Genomic DNA, 24006 nt, shown 5'->3' on the forward strand with positions numbered 1-24006 from the left:
TTTATTTGACAGAGAGAGATGACAAGTAGGCAGAGAGGCAGGCAGAGAGAGAGAGAGGAGGAAGCAGGCTCCCCGCTGAGCAGAGAGCCCAATGCGGGACTCGATCCTAGGACCCTGAGATCATGACCTGAGCCAAAGGCAGAGGCTTAACCCACTGAGCCACCCAGGTGTCCATGAATCACCTTTTTTAATGGAATAAGGATAAAGATGATATGTGCCAACACACTATAAAGGATATTTTAGGAGACTTTCTACAGGTAGCCAAAAGGAGTACAATAATTTATCTTATTGTATTGTGTTTCTAGAGTGGCAACCTAAAAAATATATACACTAGAAATCATGTTGATAATATATCCTCTCAAAAACATACTGTAGACTTAAAAGTTACTATAAAGTTGTCATTAGAAGGTGAATCTAGGAAAAAATGTAAAAACATGGAGGACTGTAGTGTTTCTTAACCATCCTGAAGTTTTTTTTATAGTGAGTCTGTGTGTCTAGAGCCTACCGTATTTACTAAGTTGAGGGCTGTTCCTAGTGACTATTTAGAGGTCAGGATCATTAGTAGCGGGTTCTGCTGTATTTCCCTTTGTAACACACTTCCTAAAATTTCTCCTTGCAAATATCAGACCCCCTGAGTCACATTCTGCTGACTAATAAAAGAAAAATCATAAAAAGAGAAAAAAAAAAAAAACAAAAACCCAAGACAAAAACTTTTGAGATCCTGATTCTTCTTCGAGCCAAAATTTGTTAGGCACCTTTGTGAAGTTTTTAATTGAGGAGGCATTAAAATTTGGCAAAAAAATTGCTTACATGTACCAAAGTTACATAAATGTAGTAACACTTCTAGAAACTCATCATCAGTTTATTACTGGAATGAAAACAGCCGCTTACATAGCATCCCCCAAACTATCCTTAGCCCATGGTACATAATGAAACATTCAACTACTTCTAGGTAAGAGAACTGTGCTATTCAAATGATGGTGCGTGAGTTCCTGCCTCATCTCCAAGAGCAACATCTGTTGATATACTGCGCAGTCAGAGGCATCAAGTGGACCTCATAATCCAGGGACTGAGTTGACAGAAATAAAATACAGATAACCTTCCACAGGATAAAAAGGGAAAGAAACTTTAAAAAAGATGTCTTTTTGCAATGCATTTTTAAAAAAATTATCTAGTTGGCTAGTTAGTTAGTTAACTAGCAAGCTCCATGCCTAGCATGGAGCCTCAGGTGGGCCTTGAACTCATGGACTCTGAAATCAAGACCTGAGCTGAGATTAAGAGTTGGATGCTTGACCGAATGAGCCAACCAGGTGCCCTCCTGCAATGCATTTTAGAGGCAATTCTTCTGTGACTGCTTTCTTTCTTTCTTTTTTTTTTTTTTTCCAGAATTCAGGTTGTTACAGGTACACTATTACTGTCTCCGGTTACAAGGGTTCTGATAATAATTTAAATAAGGACTGATTGTATTGATAGTGTATATCTGAATATGCGTGCATGTGTGTGCGTTCACAAGCATTCCTAAGTTCTAGCTGGAAACTATACCTTATCAAAACCCCAAAGAGAAAATTCCTGATTAGAGAAACCTTTATTACAGTATTCACACCAGAGAACAGTTTGTCTACAGTGCTACTGTTCCTTCCTTCCTCCCTTCCCTTTCCTTCCTAAATGCCTGAATGCACATCACCAGCTCTGCATTTTTTTTTTTTTTTTTTCTAGCTTAGTTCTGACTCTTCAGTCAGTATACTTCATGATGCTGCTAGGATATCCCACTGTTCTCTGAACTTCTTCCCTCCCTCCCTCCCTCCCCTTCCCTCCTTCATTTCCTTCTTTCCTTCCCTTTTCCCTTTACTTCCTTTCTGTACTTTCTTTCTTTGTGTCTTTGTGTCTTTCTCTCTTATTACATCTAGTTACCAAGAGCCTAGCACTCTATTCAGCCAGTGCAGATGTAAAAATATAGTGGAATGGAATAAATGGTAATTTTGCAAAAACAAGAAATTCATCTCATTATGTCATTAAACTAACAATACAACTCTTACTCATTTTTCACTGCTTGTTGCTGGAAGTCAAAGTCTGTTTAATCTGCTTGGTATCTAGATTGCCGAGGAAGTACGTAAGGGCTATTGGATTCTCTAGGCTTTCTCACAGGCATAGGAAAAACAGATTGAAAATTATTAGGTAGGGAAGAAACATACCACTTCTTCAAGGGAAAGTGGGTATACTAAGAATGGGTCAAAGCTAGATGACCAGGGGGGCTCTATATGTCAGGATAAGAAAGTCTGAATATCACAGCTAGCCCTAAGCAACAGGGGATGTTAACTAAAAAGCTTTTGAGCCAAAAAAGAGCATGGTAGAAATCATGCATCAAAAATACTAATTTGGGTTGCCCATCAAAATATATCTTTTTTATATAGGTAGATAACTATACCTATCACTATATATGTGTCTGAATTAAAAAGAAAATGAAAAGAAAGGATATATGGGGTGTGTAGGGGGTTTTGAATGACAGTGGGATCAGAGATGGCCCTGAGGTTTCTAATGTGAGAGATGGATAAAATGATGGTCTAAACATTAATCAAAAAGGTAGGATGATTTAAAGAGGAAAATTCTCAGGGAAGTTCTAGACCCTCAGAAGTTCAGAGTGCAGTGGGATATCCTAGCAGCATCATTAAGTATACTGACTGAAGAGTCAGAACTAAGCTTAGAAAAAAAAATGCAGAGCTGGTGATGCGCATTCAGGCATTTACTTACTCATCAAGGGTTTAAATGATCCTTTAGTATGTGATGAAATTTCTATGGAAGAATTTAAAGAACTGAAAGGAGAAGAAAGTACAAGATCTTAAGACCTTCCTTCTGCACCTAAAAGTTATTAATTTAGGGGTGCCTGGGTGGCTCAGTGGGTTGGGCCTCTGCCTTCAGCTCAGGTCATGATCTCGGGGTCATGGGATCGAGCCCTGGTATCGGGCTCTCTGCTCAATGGGGAGCCTGCTTCCCCACCTCTCTGCCTGCTTGTGATTTCTCTCTCTGTCAAATAAATAAATAAAATCTTCAAAAAAGTTATTAATTTAAGAACATTTATTGAACTACTGTATCAGGGGTTAATATTATGAGCCTACATACAGGACAGTGGTCTCTCTATGGACTCTTGCTCCAAGGAGACGTAAGTGGTAGAGAGAGACAGAAATCTCTCCTTCATGGCACAAGGTCCAGCCACCTTTCTCTGTCTAGTGAGCCTTGCCTAGAGGAATGGTGTGCTCCCACCTGGGAAGCATGTCTACTCAAGGAGGCCTAGAGTGCTTCCCCTTTCTAGTTCTGCTCTTTTGTGACCTTGCTCTTAGAGTGATAAGAGCTACAGCCTCCATCGCTTTCCATTCTTGATACCTGGTTGGAGCGCCCATGGGCACTGGCTCTCTTCCCTTTTCTTGTGACTCTGGGTGAGGAAAGGCTGGAACTTCCTTAGGCTATAAAGAGACCAGCTTGCCTTTCCTTTTTTCCTTCCCTCCCTCCTTTTTGGGAATTCTCTCCTACGTGGATGGGTTTCACCAAAGGCTTTTCTCTCCTCTTAGAAACACCTAGTGCTGGTTACTGACAGAAATGGAAATAAAATCCTGAAGATGCCAGGAGCTAAAGAAGTGTGGGACATTTGAGGGTCACACTTAGTAAAGATCTATGAGAAACCTTTAGGGGAAACATGAAGTTGGGAGGGAAATGGCACAGAAGGAAAGAGTGTGTGTCGGGGGCCATAGATAAACGCACAGGCAGGGAAAGCTTTCCAGCTCTGCTGTTCACTCCCTGTGGTGCCCTGTGTGAGCCCAGGCTGACCAGTGTCAGGGAGGTGAGAGTGGGCTAGATGGAGCAAAGTGGCTCCTTTCTCACTGTAACTGAAAACTTTGGTGTAGGCATCAAGCTTGTGGAAACTCAGACTCCTCCAAACAACAGGCTTGAAAGACTCCGCAATTCCAGGAGTATTCTGCAGTGTCCTAAAACTAAGACCCCAGCAAAATTTCTACCTCATACCTAGGAACAGGAAAGTTAGAGCTTTCTAGTCAACCTCAGGGCATGAAGCCAGGCAGGGACAGGTGCCGATGACATGGATGTGTTAACAAAGCCTTCAATGTTACCTCACTTAAGTAATTCCATCAAAATGTGGCTGCCTCTAACAAGAGCAATACTTGGACAAAGGAAGAAGGGCTTAGACTGAGCCCTATCTCCAACTCTACCTCAAGTTAGGATGCAGCTGTCACCTTTCTCCCAAAGGATTTTACTGTCATTAGGGAAAATGAGGAAAAATAATCTCACAGGGAAAACAAGAGAAGACCACGAGTACAAAAGAAGTTACAGTGACTTATAAGAAAGTAGAACTGGTAAAAACAGATATAACAAGAGTTTTTAAAAGGTCTGATAAAAAAATCAAACAAAACAAAACCTTGGCAAGATTTGGGAAGATACCAAAAACATGAAACCAGAACAAGCAGTTATAATGCAGAATAAACTGAAAATAAGTAATGTAAAAATATAACTGTTAAAATAAAAAAAAGCTAATAGAAAACTGAATAGTAATAATAGTGCCTGGAAGTTCAAATAAAAAAAAAAAAGCTATCTCAAAAGATATTAGGAAATTAGGGGCACCTGGGTGGCTCAGTGGGTTAAAGCCGCTGCCTTCGGCTCAGGTCACGATCCCAGGGTCCTGGGATCGAGCCCCACATTGGGCTCTCTGCTCTGCAGGGAACCTGCTTCCTCCTCTCTCTCTCTGCCTGCCTCTCTGCCTACTTGTGACCTCTGTCTGTCAAATAAATAATAAATAAAATCTTTAAAAAAAAAGATATTAGGAAATTAAATGAAAATGAAATTTGTGAGAAAAATGAAAAGAAATGGAGCAATATAGGTGACTATTCAGAATGGAAGTTCAATAAGAGAATAAAGAGGGGCAGAATGAAATAGAATAATTTTCTAGAATTAAAGAAAAACATGCTCTTCTATTAAAAAGGATTGCACAGGGTCAAAAAGAAATATAAGAAAAAGGTATTTGCCTCTAGACACATTATGGTTAAATTAAGAATAAGAAAAATTTCTAAAGGTTTCTAAAGAGAAAAAGCAAATTATTTACAAAAGAAATTCAGATCTGACTAACACTGGATGAGACACAGAATTACTTTAAAATCTTCAGTTCTCGTCTCCTTATGGAGGGGGCCAGGGAACGAAAGACATACTAATACATATAGACATTAAGCAAAAATATGGTTATCAAAACCCTAGAAAAAAACAGACAGAATATAGACTGTAAAGCTTGCAAACTGGCAGAATATAATTTAGACATAATTCTAAATAAATCTCTATAATTTAGAGATTTAGACAGTGGAAGTCAGGAGGAGAAAAAAGAAAAAAGTATAAATAAATGAAAAACTCAAAATAAGATCAAAGAAATGAGGGCAACATAGTACTAATTATAATAAATATTAATGGTTTAAATTCACTGACTGGAAGAGATTCTCAGGTTAGATTAAAACAAAAAGATTCACCAATATATGGTGTCTAAGAGACATTCTTAATAATAATAGGTAATAACAATAGCCAAACTATGGAAAGAACCTAGATGTTCATCAACAGATGAATGGATAAAGAAGATGTGGTGTGTGTATGTATATATATATATACACATATATATATATACACATATATATATACACACATACATACATACATACATACACAATGGAATACTATGCAGCCATCAAAAGAAATGAAATCTTGCCACTTGCAATGACGTGGATGGAACTAGAGGGTATTATGCTGAGCAAAATAAGTCAATGAGAGAAAGATAATTATATAATCTCCCTGATATGAGGAATTTGAGAGGCAACATGGGGGGGTGGGAGGTAGGGAAGGAAAAAATGAAACAAGATGGGATCAGGAGGGAGACAAACCATAAGAGACTCTTGATCTTACAAAACAAACACAGGGTTGCTGGGGGGAGGGGGTTGGGGGAGGGGGGTTGGGTTATGGACATTGGGGAGGGTATGTGCTATGGTAAGTGCTGTGAAGTGTATAAACCTGGTGATTCACAGACCTGTACCCCTGGGGCTAATAATACATTATATGTTAATAAAAAAATAAAAAATAATAATAATGGGTAATAGAAAATGTTTTTGCTCACTATGTTTTAAGCTCTCTACTTGTTTTAATTCATTCAATTCTCAGAAGAACCCTTGAAGAGAGAGGTTACTATTATTGTCATTTTGCAAATGAAGACACTGAGGCACAGAAAGATTATATAACTTATGGCAAAAGAACAAGTAAGTGGTGAAGCCAGGATTCAGCCCTAAGCAGTGTGGACTTAGAGACAGTATTCTTAACCATTATATTATACAGAAGGATTGAACGTAAGGGTTTAGGAAAAAGAAAAAGACAACGCACATACAAAACAAAGGAAAGCCAGGTTAGCATTATAAGTATAAGACAAAATAGAATTCAGGCCATAGGAAAAGCCATGATAGAGAGAATCTTTATGTATGATATCTCACCAGAAATATTCAATTAGGTCATATAAAAGAAAATTTGATTTCTAAGAGTAACATAATTTTTAATAATAGCTACCATTGCACTGAATATATGTATCAACCCACTTATTCCTCACAGCTGTATAAGACCAATTATTTTCAACTATGTTTCAAGAATGAAGAAACTAAAGCTGGACAAGTTGGACAACATACTGCTCAGCTAAGAAGAAGAGGTAGGGCTCGGACTTAGATTCCAGAAAGTCTGGCCCCAGAGCCCGAGTGCTGAAGTACACAGCATGGCAAGCAGACAGAATATGGTAGACTGCTTAGTAAATGGTATTGGGAGAATCTGCTATGTAGAAATGAATTACATCAGATCCCTTCTTCCTAAGATATACAAAAATAATTGTCACATGGATTAAAGACTTATATGGAAAACAGAAAGCTGTGATGTTAACAAAAGAGAAGTCTGAGAATATCTTCTTGAGTGGGACACACTTACTAATTCAAAAATCACCAAACATAAAGGGGATAATGGATGGAATTTGACTGTCTTAAGGTCTATGATGGATCACAGACACCCCCCATCATTTACATTTTGTCTAGAGCTGCTTTCACGCTACAATGGCAGAGTTGAGTACTTATGACAGAGACTGGATAGCCCAGAAAGCTTAAAATATTTACTATCTGGCCCTTTACAGAGGAAGTTTGCCCACGTTTGCTCCATGGAATACTCCCTTCTCCTTGGAAAATGCTATCTGGAACCACCTCCACTTTCGTGCCTTAATGTAAAGCTTGTTTTATATGCTTTACTTGTCTCTGTTTCTTTTCCTTTGGTAATATCCGTTCTGTTTTCCAAGATCATTTTGCCCTAGGATGCAGTCTCTCCCTTGTCCTACAGCCATTAAACAGTCATGGCTTCCATCCTACCTGGTCTTGACTCTTGGAACTCTAGCCTGGCCCCAAACACCAAGCCTTAAATTTGCCCTAAATGAGGATGGCTCAAATGGGTTTATTAAAAAGAAGGTAATCACTAGAAACCTTATGGGTTCAAGAAGACCCAATTACACTAAAGTAACTCTTCTCCTTACCCACATAAAATGAGGCCAGTAGACAGACAGATCGAAGAAATGTTGTAGGTTACATATATCATGTCCTTAACAAACCGGAAAATGAACTCCTTTATTCCGTTACCGTAGAACTACAGGAGAACTGTACGTAATCTATTAGGTGGATTTGTTTTTGACTGAAGAATATATTAGAGTGCTGACTTACTGATTTATGTAAAGCTTCAGGGAGGCCTTGCTGGGAAGCTGCAGAGTCTGTACTTAAAATTGCTGAACAGAAAAGTGTCATCACGAATTTGAATGTAGTTATGGAAGATATGTATGCTTATTCCAAGTTAGCAAGTCAAAAAACAGAAAAAGACTGAAATGAATAAGACACATTTAAGAGAGGCATGATCATGGAAATCAAGATAACAGTTACTCTTGGGAGGATAGTAATGCTAAGGGGAGCATGAGGGGGCTTCTGGGGTGCCGGTCATGCTTGGGTACTTGATACAGGAGTATATTCGCTTTATGAAAATTCACTAAGTGGCACGCTTATACTTTATGTACTTTCCAATAGAGGTTACCTCTGTTTTATTAGAATTCTATCGTCTGCAATTCTAACCGGGGTGTGTGTGTGTGGATGGTGGTTTATCTAAACCGATCACATCTAAAACTATAAGCTGTTGAAATTACAGTGGAATTCTCAAGTGTTTAGATTTACCATCTAAATTTTACTATCAAATATGGACTTCCCTGGTGGGGACGGGTCCATCTTAAGTGGCTAACAGGCTATAACATGGCCTCGCCGCTCCTTTAACATCATTCAGTAGAGACAGGGCAGCAAATGAAACAGACAGGGCTGAACAGCTTATTATATTATATGAAAGCAAAATACGGCCATTTTATGAGGTTATAAAATTTATTCAGGATGTCCTCTTTTAGCCACACGCGTATGAAAGAAATAGTCTTTCAACATTTCCAACATTTATTCATGTCTTCTTGGAAGCAAATGTGGGATTGACATTCATTAACAGTTTGTAAGTCTTCTCAAAGCCAAACATCTGCTTGGCATCCGACGGTGTTCACAAACTTTTTTCTTTAAAGGAATGTCTGTTGAGCATTTATTAGCTTCATTTGTGCTTTATAACTACCCTTTAAGTAGAACGTTTATTTAGAGAAATCCTTAAGGTTTAAGACAATCCCCAAAGATTCAAGAAGTAGATCTGTCTTGACCCTTTACTTAATGCACTCATGCTATGACAGAAAGTATTCGAAGTGTCCCTTTAGACCTCTTCGAGGAGGACTCGTTGATCAGACTGAGGTGAAAGGTTTTGCCTGGAATGTCACTCCCGAGTGACGACACTCACTGAAGTCAAGTGTTTTTTTATGCACTGTGGGGAAAATGGCCTGAAAGGGGGTTAAACTTTGATTAGAGATGTTGCAAGTAGGGAAAAATGCTTAGTTCAATTTCACTTCTGCTTTTCAGAAGACATGAGTACATAAATTATGTAGGAGAATGGTGATTACTAGACAGTCTAAAAGCTGGAGGCTCTAGGCCAATTTTCAACCAACTGTCACAGAACATAAGTTTCAAGATATGTTTAAACGAAACTGACAACTACAGAAAAAAATGTAAAATTCTTTGAAAGGCTGTGTTATGTGAACTGATGAGGATCTCAGAAACCACATGCGACTGAACACACAGCAATACTTGACTGCAACACTCCCACCCTCTTCTGGAGGGAATATTAAAAGAGGTAGAACAGATGCTTCCCCAAATTAAGCCGATCCAAGCAGTAGACAGATTCTTCCCAGCAGAGAGTGGCCCACAGAAATAGGGTGGGTCCAGAAAGTGAAAGGCCTGGTAGGGGGGGTCTTCTGGCCCAGAAGCTTTCAAGCTGGAAGGAAATTACCAAGGAAGGGTGCATGTGTGCATGGCTCTCCCACCTTTCCATGCCAGAGAAGCTCTACTCTTAGCTGCTTAGACATCCAGGCTCCAAGGAGGATTTGAATCACTGCTGTATACCAAGCTCTTCATTTTATAGGCCACAAAAACCCAAGCCAGAGAAATTCCATTAGGTATCCAAAGTGCCAGAGAGGTAAAAATTTGAACAAGAATTTCATGAACCCTCAGATAAAATACCACTTTGCAGAACAGTTCTTGATTTCAGCTGTGCCCATAAATCTCCACAAGTCTTAGAGCAAGCTTTTCCCTCTCCTACCTGTCCAAGAGTTTGGGGGGGGGGGTCTGTGAAGCCCCTAAAATGGTGCATTCAATTTTACCGATTTGTGTGTATGTTTTCTTTATCTTGGGGGTGGGGGAGGGATGAGTCACAGTTTTCATGCTCTTCAAAAGCATCTGATCCCACCAAGGACAAGAATTGGTGTACTTGCACTGGGAAAAGAAGGACCACAAGGAGATTATGTTTATGAGATTATGTTAAGGAAAACTTACCAGAAACTCCTCTGACATTAGATGTGTTATTTCCTATGAAACTACTCAGGTGGTCCAGTAAATGGGCACAGAGGTGAAAAAACAAATGCTGCAAGGTATCTCTAAAAATAGAGTACTTGGGGCGCCTGGGTGGCTCAATGGGTTAAAGCCTCTGCCTTTGGCTCGGGTCATGATCCCGGGGGATCGAGCCCTGCATCGGGCTCTCTGCTCAGCGGGGAGCCTGTGTCCTCCACTCTCTCTCTGCCTGCCTCTCTGCTTACTTGTGATCTCCATCAAGTAAATAAATAAAAAATAAATAAATAAAAATAAAAATAGAGTACTTGCTGGGCTGATAAAGACAGATTTCATTTTCCTTGATGGGTTTTCCATCCTTAAAAAAAAAATAGAAAAAGTTACTTGAGGTATGACATGAAACCTTCCCTTTGTAAACCAAAACCAGGACTCCAAAGCACTGAATAATTTTGGAATGAGGGGATTATTTCTGTCTCTGAATAGTCCCTTCAGAAAGTGGTGGGAAGAGAGGTAATGACTATCAACTGAGAACAGCTGTTTCTTTCAATTCAGCCCTAGGCTCTGGAGGGAAAACGCTCATCCCTATAACTATTAGGCAAACACCGAAAACTGCCTTCTGTCCTTTACGCCGATCATGTCAGGGAGGAAAGTGGCTGATGTCATCGTGAAGATGGAACTAATTTCGAGATCCTCATTATCCATTACGGGAAGGCTTCCCCCTCCACTCCCACTCTAGCTGTGGCAAAGAGAAGCCTGCAGCCGACAGCAGACTTCGAATTATCTTCACGTGAGGACTGACCAAAGATTGGAAAGTAGTTGGAGGGGAAAACCCAGAAAGTCAGGATGAACACAAAGTGGTGAGACATCACCGTATTTTGAAATAATATTCACTATTTATCTGGAGTGTCTGTTCTACTGGAGGAAAATAGAGAATTTCCTGCGGCTGGGAAGTCTGTAATCCTCTGAGAAGTCTGGAGTGAAACTTGCATGTAATGGTAAAGAAAGATATATGGAATTGCCCACCTATTTCTCTAACCCTAACCCTAACCCCTAACCCTAACCCTAACCCTAAAACCCTAACCCTAACCCCTAACCCTAACCCTAACCCTAAAACCCTAACCCTAACCCTAACCCTATTTCTCACAAGCGACAGATGCACTATCATGGAAATTGTACTTCAAGGTTGGTAGGGTTAAATGACAAGAAAATGGTCTGTGCCAGCAGTTTAAATGCCAAGAGGCACCAGGCCAAGAAGGTGCACAGACCTAACTCCAGCACTGGCACTGATGTCATTACGGGCTTAGATGAATTCTCAACACCAGACCGGAAGTTGAACCACAGTCCTTATGGGAAAAAGAGAGAGGAGGAAGGTAATTAGAAGAAAAAAGCTGAGGAAAGGTATTTTACTTAAAAGAAAAAACAAAACAAAAAAACCAAACAACAACAAACCCTAAAAACTCTAAAGAAAATCCAGCGTCTACCTAGGGACCTTCAGGTCCTCCAACATGCATAAAACAGGACGGAGGGAGGAAGGGGCCACACACATCTTTATAGGGCTCAGTTTTTGAGCTGCTCTGCACGTGCGTGGTAGAGTGTGACTCCCTCCCAGGGGCCCGGGCCTGGAGGAGCCCCGGGGTCCATGTGACTTGTGAGCATCCAGAACAAGGACCTCGGGAGGAAATTTCACAAGCGCTCAAACATATTTTTTCTCCCTCGACACTGCTTTCTACTTCTTCTCTCCCTCTGCTATTGTTTAATTTTGTGGTTCCACTTTTTGAAGAATGGTGGGAGGTGCCGTGTTAAGCAATGCTCTAAGAATGAGACTCAGCTGCAGTGACTGTGTTAGGAAAACCGGCCTCCCACATCCTTCAAAGCAATTGGGATTCTACTTACAACCGGGAAAAAAAAAAAAAAGGCGACATGGAGGAGAGCAGGCAGGAAGCCTTGTGAGGCCTTGTATGTGCAGTGTCTCTGCCCAGCACGCAGTAGGTCTGGCTCGGGCGCTGACTCAGGGAATGGATCACTGTATCAAAAGAGCTTTGAATTACAGTTGTTTACAAGCAGGAGCCAGCCCTCATAGCAGGACTGGGCTTTGGAACAAGCTTTTGTTGATCTTCGTGATCCCATTAGTGAAAGTGATTAAACAACCAGATCTGGCACAGTTATCCTGATGGAAGTGTGTCAGAGTTGAACATTCCTAAGACTTGGTCAAGAGATTAGCAAGGAATCAAGAAAGGTCCCTGGAAAAGCAGATTTTAAAAGGCATGACAGTATCAGAGTGCAAATGAGATCATCAAGGTAATTTCCAATTCTTTCTTCACAATTAAGCAGACAGCCTGATAATTACTGATACTAAATATGTGTGTACGGGGGCCCCTGGGTGGCTTAGTCGGTTAAGGGTCTGCCTTCGGCTCAGGTCATGATCCCAGGGTCCTGGGATCAAGTCCCGTGTTAGGCTCCCTGCTCAGTGGGGGAGTCTGCTTTCCGTCTGCCCCTCCCCCAATTCGTGCTCCCTCATCCCCGTGCCCCGTCAAATACAGTCTTTAAAAATAAATGTGTACAACAGGCTCTCCAAGAGCTCTACGGTAACATTTATTAACAGATGCTACAGTGAAGAAAAATAAATGACTGAAATAATATGGTTCCTAGAATAAATAGATTTTAACTCTCTATGATATAATTTTATAGGTTGAAATGATGCTTTATAAAAGGTACTTATTAAGTTTGGTTGAAATTATATTTCACAAAGTATGTTCCAATGGAAATTCAGGAAATATCTACAAGGCCTGGCTTATAAATGTGGAGACAAATTATATACAGGATATTTCAGTGAATAAGCCCAGACAAAGAGGGTTTAAAAAGCATAACATTCTTTCATCAGTAAATGTATTTTTTTAAGATAATAATAAAAGCAAATAGAAAAGTTTTAACAATAATGTTAAAAGAATAAATTCTGGGAAATTCTTCAGACGCCCTGCTAAGATTTTCTCTCCTGGGCCGGGAGTGGGGGGGAGGGGGATGGTGGAAGCAGCCGGAGACACTGTCACCCCAGACCTGGTGGGACCAGCCAGTAATGCTCTCAGTAAGTGGACGGCAAAGAGGAAAAGCCTTAGGTTTCACAGTCAAGCAGAGTTACGAACTTTAAATTTTAGGAAGACAAAGTGTGAACAATTTCCACAAAGATGTGGGGAAGATTCTTTGATGAGACGTTCAGGAAGGACTAGTGCTAAATGGGTTATGAAAATGTAGTTCTATGGATTAAGCCTTGATAACTCAAAACAGATTCAAATTAGGAAATAGGCAGTATTATCAATTAGAGGAAAGAGGAATGCATGGTCAAGAAATAGTCTTTCGGGAAATGACTCAGCACCTCCTGCCAGGCCATTGGCTCAAGTTAAGTCCTCCAAGCAGGCTCCAAGACTGAACTCTTATAGAAGTAACCTTAGATGGAAATGAGGGAAACAATGCAATTGGAACATGGGATGGCAAGAAATCTATCGATTCTAATTATGAACAATAATTACTAACCATCAGTAGGACTCATCTAAAAAATCCTGCTACTAAATTCTATTTGAGGTTGTGAACCTTGAGTCTTGAGTGAGTGAAATAATAAGCTGACAGTGACGAATTCCGGATAGAAAAACTTTGAGGAAGTTCACAAATCAAGAACTTAGGACTGAGGTGCTGTTTACTGAAATCTCACAATATTCAGGAGAACTTACCTGCAGCAAATAACAGCTTTGCACGACAAAGCCAAGTCCAGGAAATACTGTCTTACTCCGAAAGTTAAGGCGTACTTGAGCGTTTTCCCATCAATAATAAGAGCAAAATCATTCTCTTTCCGAAGAGCATCACCAAGGGTAGTGCAGTGGCGACTGAGCGTTTCCCTCGTTGCCTGCAAAATCAAACAAAAACACCTGCAACATTTACTTCTGTTTGTTCTACTGAGATGCCCTGAGCATGTTCAGCAACTACACTTAGATATTCTTAGTGCTTTTATGTTGTAAACTGCTTTCACATAACTCCACTCATTTCATTCTCCCAAAAGCCCCTGAAAGGAGATTGGACAAATGTTATCGGTGAAAGTAAATTACTCTGATAAAGTCACACATCTGTGCCTACCAGGGTTGGGATTACAAATCACTGATTCCTCTGCGAGCTTTGCCCATCATTCTCACCACACAATCACAATTGTGCAAAAATATTTTCAGTAAATTATCTTATTACAAAACAATAACATTGTCCTAATTTATGAACTAGTCAAAATTGCTTAGCCATGAATCCAGGGGAAACGTTGAAGAATATCATTTAAATAACTCACGGGTGTTTTTTCCAGAATTCCTCAATGCTATTGAAACTTAATTTCCGGTCACCAAGAGGGGGGAAAACGCAGTGTCTGTAATCTCTCACCGCTTCATTGAATTGGTTTCTATAAACTTTAATCATGATTTCGTGATCCTATATTTTAGTTGGGGAGGGGGATACCTGGCTTGGTAATCTTGATGGATCAAATAGAAGAACCCCTTCCATCAATGCAGAGCTCACTTTCAGGCACAATAAAAACATTCAGTATCAAGGTTAGATTTGTTCACCTCAACCATACAGAGGGTTTACATTTATCTTTATCTAGAACTGCTTTCCCAGCTCTTCAGAGGCAAAAAGTTGCAAAATATTGAGTTTTCCTCCCCAAATCCTGTAGACCCTTCCTATAACCTAATGGGGCCAGCTTTCTGTCTTGTAAGAGCCCAAGCACTGTGGAGAAACAGAACACTGGCTCTGCACAAGGAGACATAAGGAATGATTCCTCTCTTACTGGAGTTTTGTTCTCAATGCTAATATCTGAGTCTGTAGTTATTTATGTAATAGATACATACATATAATATATATAATAGAATATGCCTATAATAAAAATACTTATGTAATATTTTTTATTATATTCACGGGAGATATAATTATCGTTTCAATTTAAGAGTGTTACTTCAGTTGCATTCACAAAGAGGGAAGCAAAGGCAGAGGTAATTAAAACTTTTATTGGAGATTTTTGAAGGTGTTTCTGCATTCGTATTCAAATGTGGTTCACACTGGGTTTCTGGAATTTCAGGATCTGTTTATCAGAATAATAGAACCATGTTGTACTATAAAGTAAGTCTGCCCAAATTTCCTAATACTGGAACTTCACTTAATGCCTCCCTGGGCCCCCATTACCCACAGTGACACTAAGGACCACCGTATAGCAGCTTTCTTTGCAAAATTTTCTGTTTACACCTTACATGGTGGGGGGGAGGAGCGTAGCTGTTTGAATTTATAGGCCTCACCCTCCTATTTCCTGCTAAAAATTTTTGGCCCAAGAGCACTTAAGTAAAGGAGGTGAAAATGTCAGAAAAGTTCTGCACATGAAATCTACTCATGACAATTTACAGTAGGTTACTCTAGATTGTCTTAAAAACAAACTTGCAAAGGCGAAACAAACAAACAAGTAAATGAATGAACTGGTAAAAAAAGAAACATAAAATACTTAGCGCGTACCACGTCCTGGGCACGGCTCTAAGGGCTACACATACACTGAATTTCAGTTAACACTCGCTCGAACCCCACGTGGGAGGCGTCACTGTGAGCCCCATTCTGCAGATGAGAAACAAGAGACAGGACGGGAGTTCCTTGCCCAAGAACACTTGGCCACTAAGTGGCAAAATGAAACTCAGAATTAAATTTCTGTGCTCACTTGTCTTTCTCCACGTAATCCAGGAAAAGCAAACCCAACTGGAGACAGTACCGGGCATAGCAAATTATAAATGGAATGCCCACACCAGTCTCTCTGCTGTTTCCCTAGAGCCCTCATCATCATCATCGGTCTCTGATTTCGTCTTGGCCGCCAACAGAGATTTCTCTTTATACAACAAATCTAAAACACAAACCACGGCTCTTCTTGTTCTAAAATTTGTCTATGGCTAATCACACAAGAAAGCCCCAGCTCTTTAAAATGCCACTTAGAGCTCTCCACAGTCGAGGCCCAACTGATCTTCATTCATACTTCCCTTTGCAATCTTGACCCCTTTCTGCTCTCTCTGGAATCCTCTTCCCTGCAGGGTTAGTCTACCACCTTCTAAACCCAGCTTACCCGCCAAGCCCTCCCAGACACACTCCATGGACCAAGCATAACTCACTCCAGGCCAGCAAGGCCCTCAGCTCCTCCAAGGGAGAGACCCCGCTTTCCCCAATCCTCAGCAACAAACACAGTGCCCGAGATGACAAACGCCTGGGAATTACCAATATATCCAATGAGAGCACTGATCAATTCTGAGTTCGTCCTACTGCTGGCTCTCCAATTCCCTGTCTGTTCTCACTTCGGATTTGAGAGTGAGAGAATGACTCTTTGTGTGTATGTTCGTGTGTGTGTGTGAGACACAGAGAGAGAGGGAAAGAGAAGGAAGGAAGGAGGGAGATCTCTTGCTTGCTCCTTAATTTTTTCAAAGAATAATCCATCACTCAACAGTCTTTCAAACCAAGGCACCGCTCACTGAATTGTTCCTGTGTTTTGTATGCTTTTGTGCACACGACTGCTGAGCTGAAAACCCGAAGGAAAACTGAGATGAAACTCAGGAGAACTTCATTGCTCTTTCAAGATCAGCGGCAGAACAAGACTGAAAGTCAAAGGACCTCTGAACTGGCAAGCTCCAGCATTAAGCACACCCATGGGATGCGGTCCTGTGAACCCCACTCTCTCTCTTTTTGAAGGTGTTCTCTGACACCTTGAAATCAGTTGAGAACTCTCTTATTTGTAGCATCAGTACCCCTGGGTTTCCTTGGTGATTATCACAGGTCTTCAGCAAATCAGAAGGTGTCAGGAAATGTAACAGAGGTAACATTTCAGAAGGGGAGTCGAAAACACTCCCCGGAGAATTCTCCAGCCCGCCCACCCAGAGTGAAAGGTAACAACAAAGCTGCAGACGTTTTCTTATTTTAGTTTATAGCTTTCTTTTGTAAGCAGCTCTGTTGTTGGCTGTGTGTTGCCAGTTACAAGTTACATTTTACTCTTATTCATACTGCCAGGAGTATTTTAAAATTATTTTATTTATGAAGGTTTATTGCTTCTCCCCTAAGCCTAGGAGCCATACTTTATGGCCATATTGCATTGAAGCTTATCTCCTGTAGCTAGAAATAAATTTATTACTACATTAGCTGTTACTGTGTTTTCTTTTTGGCTACTGAAGGGGGAAATGTTTAAACATTTAAACTTAGTGACATGTGAAAGTGAAAATATATAAAGGAGAAGCTAAATCAGAAAAAGGATAAAAGACCATAGAGTAGAACAAAATAAAAGCTCTGTATCTCCTTATTCTATAGTCTTATTTGTGGGCTAAAAGAAGGTGCGTGTGTTGCTCTAATCAGAGATGGTCTGAAGTAAAGGCAACTTGGGGACCCACATAGGCAAGGGGCAAGGCAGGAGTCTAGGTAACTTACGAGGCAGCTATCCAGGTAAGGGAGGGAAAGTGGGGTTTGTTTGTGCCTTCCCTAACCTGCATCCCATGTGGACATTCTGGTCAATCATTCAACTCAACTTACCCTACCCACAGCCCTGCACATAGCAGAATGCTCATCAGAAGCTCTCAGCCCCTGGACCTCCTGCCATGCCTCCCGCCTTGCCAATACACAACCATGCTCAACATTTTCCTCTATTCTTAAGTCTCCACTACATAGAAGGGAAAAACCACCCCACCATGAGGACAGGTTCTGCTCCAGCTCTCTCCTCTTGTATATCATGGGTACCCATGACATCCGTACTCTCAGCCATGCCCAGTGGATCCCATTTTCCTACAGGCTACTCCAGACCTTTTCTTCTCTCCCAGATCCCAAATTCTGCCCTTGTCACTTCAGCAGACATGTACCTACTTTACGGAGAAAGTTTATAACCGGAAGAATTCCCTCAACTTTCCTCCCTCAATCTCAAAACTTCCCTTTACTTCTCCTTAACCCTTCAGGCAGGGGAGGAATGGGGTTTTTTTTTCACCTCGGTCTCCCCCACTTTTCTCTTGCATATTCACTGTCCCCATGTCATGCTTTGTTTTTCCCTTTTAAGACTACACACCGACAATGGTGAACAAATACACAAACATGGCTCTTTTTCTCCTGAGTCTTTCAGGTCCGGGAGTCCTACTAGCTTTTGGATTCTCCATATGCTTGTTTATCCTTCTGCAGTGACGTATGATGTATAGTTGTTTATCTGTTTCTATTCTTTTTCCCTTTGGGACTGAGGCCTCTGACGAAGAGATGAAATAAAAGCTTTGCAATGAAACAGCAAGCAAATTATTAATGATTGCGGAATACTTGTTGGTTACAGTGGTTCTTGTGTGACCATTTGAGGACTGTTTTTGCTGATGATAAAACTGTTGCGTATCTTAGATGTACTTTCTAAGTGTCTTTTTTTTTTTTTAAGATTTTATTTTTAAGTAATCTCTACACCCAATGTAGGGCTCGAGTTTACAACTTCAAGATCAAGAGTTACATGCTTTGGGGCGCCTGGGTGGCTCAGTCAGTTAAGCCTCTGCCTTTGGCTCAAGTCATGGTCTCAGGGTCTTGAGATCAAACCCCGCATTGTGCTTCCTGGTCAGTCGGAATTCTGCTTCTCCCCGAACCCCACCAAAATAAATAAATAAAATCTTAAAAAAAAAAAAAAAAAAAAAAAAAAGAGTTGCATGCTCTGCTGACTGTGCCAGCCAGATACCCCTTGGATATTCTTAATTAGAACAAAAAACCAAAATGTTAATGTGCTTATCTTTATTTTCTTTTTAAAAGATTTATTTATTTGAGAGAGAGCTCCAACAGGGGGAGGGGCAGACGGAGAGAATTTCAAGCAGACTCCCTGCTGAGCGTGGAGCCTGACATGGAGCTCAACCCCATGACCCTGATATCATGACCTGAGCTGAAATCAAGAGTTGGACACCCAGGTGCCCCTAATGTGCTTATCTTATTATAGAGCAAATGGAGAAGAAGTGGTAGTGATGATCTCACACCTCCTTTTGTCTCAATGAATATAAATTGTCCAGTAAAAACAACAGAAAGAACACAGACTATTTAATGATCAAGCCAGGTTATATGACAGTGGGCCAAATAAATAAGATTTATTTGGTTTATAAGAAATATGCCTAGAAAAGAAAAAGAAAGATGCTTGGCAGAAAATTAGGCCAGCAGAATTCCTCATAAAGATACCTCTGGCCAGAAGCCCTTAATGGAGTTCTATTTCAATCTTTAGGGGGTAGCCTGGCAAAACAGGTAACGTATTCATCTAATACCCTGCAGTAAAATAAAATAAACCAACGATCTTTAAGAAATCAGAGGCTTGCAGCTTTATGGCAATCTTTTCCATTGCTTTTACATGACTTTTACCAAGGAAACCCTTGATAAAAACCACACAGGGCATCCTACACAATGCAATCTGACACAATTTTATAGTGAAATCAGTTGAAAGCCCTGATTTGTTTGGGAAGTATCATAGCAGGCAACATGTCACTTTCATTTTGGCAAAAACCATGCTTGGTACAGTCTGAAGAACCCAGAGGCCAGATGTGCATAGAACACGTTAGGCCACAGAAGAACCATGTTTTTGATGGTTGCAAATGTAATGTTGCAGAAAGCACCTGTGTAAAAATGGCCCTTGGCAGTTTCTAGCCTTTGGGGATTTTTCCTGATTCCTCTCAGAGATTTATAGGATAGGTAGTCTTACTTGAGAACATAATCGAGGAACACCCTCATAGAGAATGTGGAAGTATCCCTAAGGAAAGGAAAGTAAAAGCCTTTAGCCTTTGACTAGAAGACTAGTTAGCCAAGTTTAACCAGCAGAGACGAGGTAAAGATTACAGATAAGTAATCCAACATATAACACCTAACCGTGGTGGCCTCTCCACCTTGCTCCGGGCTGCGGTGACTTACGGAGAGAGGATCACTTAATTCTCTCTCCCCCAATGGTACCGTTGGTGAGGCTAAGCCCAAATGGCAAAAATTAAAGGAAAGAAGGATACTTATTTATTTCACAGTAGATGTTGGTGTTTGGGTCTGAACACAAACAAGCACTGGGCATTTACATTTCTTCCCAGGAACCTGTTAAAATAGGTGCGGGTCAAATGATAAACATCTGTTTTAAGGAGAATTCTAGTCCCAGAAAAGAAAAAAAAAAAAATATATATATATATATATATATATATATGTATCAAGATTCTGAATCACACTGTGACTTTCAGATGCAATTATTTAACAATGTATTTCATTGCTCTTGGATTTTATTTTTTCCTTCATGAGTTCATCACCGGTTAAGTGCAATAAGCATACACATTCGGGGCTAATGATGAATCACTTTGGGGAGACGCACGACTCTCACCCTGGTCAGATGGACTGAAGTTTATGAAGCTTCTACTTCTGACTTTAGCATAAGCCCCACAGGTGTCTGTTTTCACTTACTTTCCATAAAAAGGACAAAATGCAAGGCCACGCTCCAGGAGGACACCTGCAGGAATCCTGCAGAACAGAGTGGGACTCTGCTAGAACAAGCCAACTCCCTGGAGGCTGAGCCACTGGAAAATCACTCTTCAGAACTTGTCAGCTGATGTGCAAAGTCACCCACCGATGCCGAGAAAGCAGGCATCGACGTACAATGTGCAAACGCACGGCTATGAAAAAGCGGGACTGTTTGGGTTAGAAGTCAAGGGTGGCCATGAGGGTTCACAGGACGCTTCTGGGCACTGATCCCATTTGAAGCCAGATGAAGAAGCCACATCGTAAAGAACTAACGTCCCAGAGGCTAGGAGGCAATAATACGGTATCAGAATGGCCCTGCTCTGACATTTATGGATATCTTTATTCAGGCAGGTTACTTAACATCTTGGCATCAAAATTTTCTCACTCGCAAAACTAGGTTACTATCTCTTGTAGGGTTATAGTGGGCAAAATAACTCCTTTACTTGTGAGTCAAGTACCCTGCCCAGCACTTGGCTCATCTGAGACAAAGACTAGTCCTTTACCTTCTTTTGACATTAGGTTTAACAGAAGTACCGACATCTGATAAAGAAAGATCTGTAAGTGTCAAATACCTTATAACAGTAGTATCATTCAAGTGGTCCCATGGAGAGAATTTAAAAAATTTCCTTTTGAAATTTCTCATTGGCGGGGTGCCTAGTTGGCTCAGTGGGTTAAGCCTCTGCCTTCGGCTCAGGTTGTGATCTCAGGGTCCTGGGATCGAGCCCCACATGGGCTCTCTGCTCAGCAGGGAGCCTGCTTCCCGGCCTCGCCCGCCCCACCTGCCTGCCTCTCTGCCTACTTGTGATCTCTGTCAAATAAAAAAAAAAAAAAAAATCTCTCATTGGCAATTTATTTCAACCCACCTTTTGATTGTTGACACTCAACTCTACCAGCTACTTCTACTACATACAAATATCTGGAAATCTGCGTTTCCCCTCAACTCTAGAAAAGTTAGCATTATCTCTTCTCATACAGCATATAGTTGTTGGTACGTGGTGGGAAGACATATATTTATATAACTAGACTAGACTGCTTTTCTTCATCTCTTATTCTGCGTCTCCAAACTGATACAACTCTTGTGTGGAAAAGAACATGAAAGTTACAAACTGGTTTTGTGTTTCTCTCTCTCTCTCTCTTTTTTAATATAGATGAGCACATCAATGTATATGTTAGATTTAAAGCTTCCATAAAGAACATAAAATTATATATATATAAAGTTACATGGGACAGCATTGCCTAATACTAGGTTTAAAATCAGTAATGATACAGAAAACGCAGAGGCCATGTTTTGCCGGCATGTTCTTCAGATAATAAACCATAACTTAACTTCACGGATACTGATTTTAATAGCAGAAAAAAATTTTTTAATAGCAGAAAAATAAATATTCACTGGGTTTGTGTGTGTGTGTGTGTGTGTGTGTGTGTGTAAAAATCTAACTTGCCAAAGGTCTACCTTTTAAAACCCATAAGTTAATTTAAAATGTCAAAAAAGAGGATATATATAAGAATTTTAAACTAACACATACTTTATTAGCTGTTTTTGAGGTTTGGGGCCACACCTCATCCTCATTTAAGCCAGGAGGTATTTACAAATTTATGGTCTGATAACATTTCATTCCTTCTCTACTTTTACACTCTCCAAATGTTCACACCCTCAAATTACAAATTAACAGAAAATTCCAAGGACATTCTTAATAATACATTATGACCATATCAAGTACGGACAATGTTAGCAAGTTCTTAAAGAGTGAGTTATGACTCCCGTAATAGCAAAGTGGATAAGCCACTGGGTATTGTTTTTCAACAATGTGTTACTGACTCAGTAGAACACTGGACGTTTCATATACGCCAGCGTAACGTGTATCTCCCCTCTTTCATCGGCTCGCGGAAGCGGCAGTAAGTTGTAAAAAATGTATGTCTGAGAGGAGAGAGACTACATTTATACGTAATTGGTCCACTTAGTGTTCATCCCAGCAGGATCACCAGTCTTCTTGGACACAGTTTTTGACCAAAAATCTTTGGAGTTTTTAAACTCCCAGACGATACAAGAACAGAACCTTAAAAAAAACATATTCGTATCGAACCAAACTAACAGACAGTAATTTCTCTGAAGTGGATAAGGGCAGACAGAAGGTGAAATCATTAAAAACATATGGTCAAAGAGGTCCTCCAAAACAGCTTAGTGGAAAGCAGCCAAGGGAAAGCATTTAATCAATACATATTGCTAAATATAATGAAGGGCGGGGGGAAGCCAAAAAGAAATTCCCATGCTTTGCTGATACATAGATCTGGGCTTTCCAGGGTGGGAGTACGTATAAAACACTGTAACTGAGGAAACAGTCCAATCTCGCAGTAGGGGCGTGCCATCAGAAAGGTCAAGGGTTATAAAATGGAGGAAGGTAAGAAGAGGAAGTTGTAGTGCAGAATAAATTGCTCTTGGCCCCTGGGCAGAGGTTTGGGATGTGGGATTATGATAGGTTCCATCAGGCAAATAACTCCTTATGAGGCCTCTGGTCTCACTTGGGCTACACTAGAGAGAGAGGCAGAGAAGTGTGGGATCTGGGTCCAAGGCTGTGTTTCAGTGTCGGGCAGGGGCACGTAGCAAAAGAGAAACAAATCCAGAGAAAGGAAGGAAGAGTGAAGTAGGGGATATAATTATATAATTTAAGTAGTTTTGTGGATAAAGGCTTTTACCAAAGCTCTCATGGTAATTATTTTAAACCACCACTGAAAGCCTCCTAAACACTTATTTTGAGCTTGGTATTCAATATTCTCTGGTGGCGGCAGGGACTCAAATGCAGAGAAGGAAGAATTCGAGAGGAACTAGGTCGGCAGACATCCAGTCTGTCAGGCTGCCTTCGATTCTGCCAGGAAGAGGCTGCCCAGAATATACAGCCGATTTTTTGAAAATAAGCAAATTACCAAATCAACGGTTTGAAGAAAGTAACAACCCTGGGCCTGTGAGAAATTGTTACCTCACAAAGACAGCTGATGTTGGGCCCATTTTTCCTAATAATTTGAATTAATTGGTGTAGGAATGCAGAAGACCCATTGTCCGCAGTATTTTCTCAGTGCAAATCCCAAATGCACACCGATTCTATCATTTCATAGGTACATTCAATAAAATCTTATGTACAATTGTTGTAGTAGTAAAATGAAATGTAGAGTCTTTCCCCAATCCCATTAATGCATGACCCCCAAACACTGCTGTTTTGTAGAAGGGCATCCCTCTCTCAGCTGCATTTGTAGTCCTGGTGGTGAGTAGGAAAGGAGGGAGGGACAAAGTAGAAAACGTGGGGGGCGCCTCCCAGAAAGCTTCTGCCTGTTTCTGAGTCTCGGCTGCCCCTGGGAAAGGTATGGTTATTTAAAAAATAAAAAGAAAAATAGATGGTTTTTGGACTTTGAGCGACCTAGGCTGTAGCTCAGGGTTCTGCACTTGCCAGTTGTGTGAACTCGGAGTCTCCATCTGTAAGCGAGACAGTCC

At 40.6% G+C, this 24006-nt stretch overlaps 1 protein-coding gene across 1 annotated transcript in view; it reads right to left on the reverse strand.

Moving 5' to 3' along the window:
* Window positions 1-24006, reverse strand: part of ATP8A1 (ATPase phospholipid transporting 8A1) — a 227811-nt gene that overhangs the window by 55583 nt on the left and 148222 nt on the right. The window contains exon 25 of the mRNA XM_080797542.1: window positions 13736-13908. Within this exon, the coding sequence (XP_080653668.1) occupies window positions 13736-13908 (173 nt within the window). The remainder of the gene's footprint in view (window positions 1-13735; window positions 13909-24006) is intronic.

The sequence above is a fragment of the Martes martes genome (assembly GCF_963455335.1).
Source record: "Martes martes genome assembly, chromosome: 2".
In the NCBI taxonomy this organism is placed as follows: Eukaryota; Metazoa; Chordata; class Mammalia; order Carnivora; family Mustelidae; genus Martes; species Martes martes.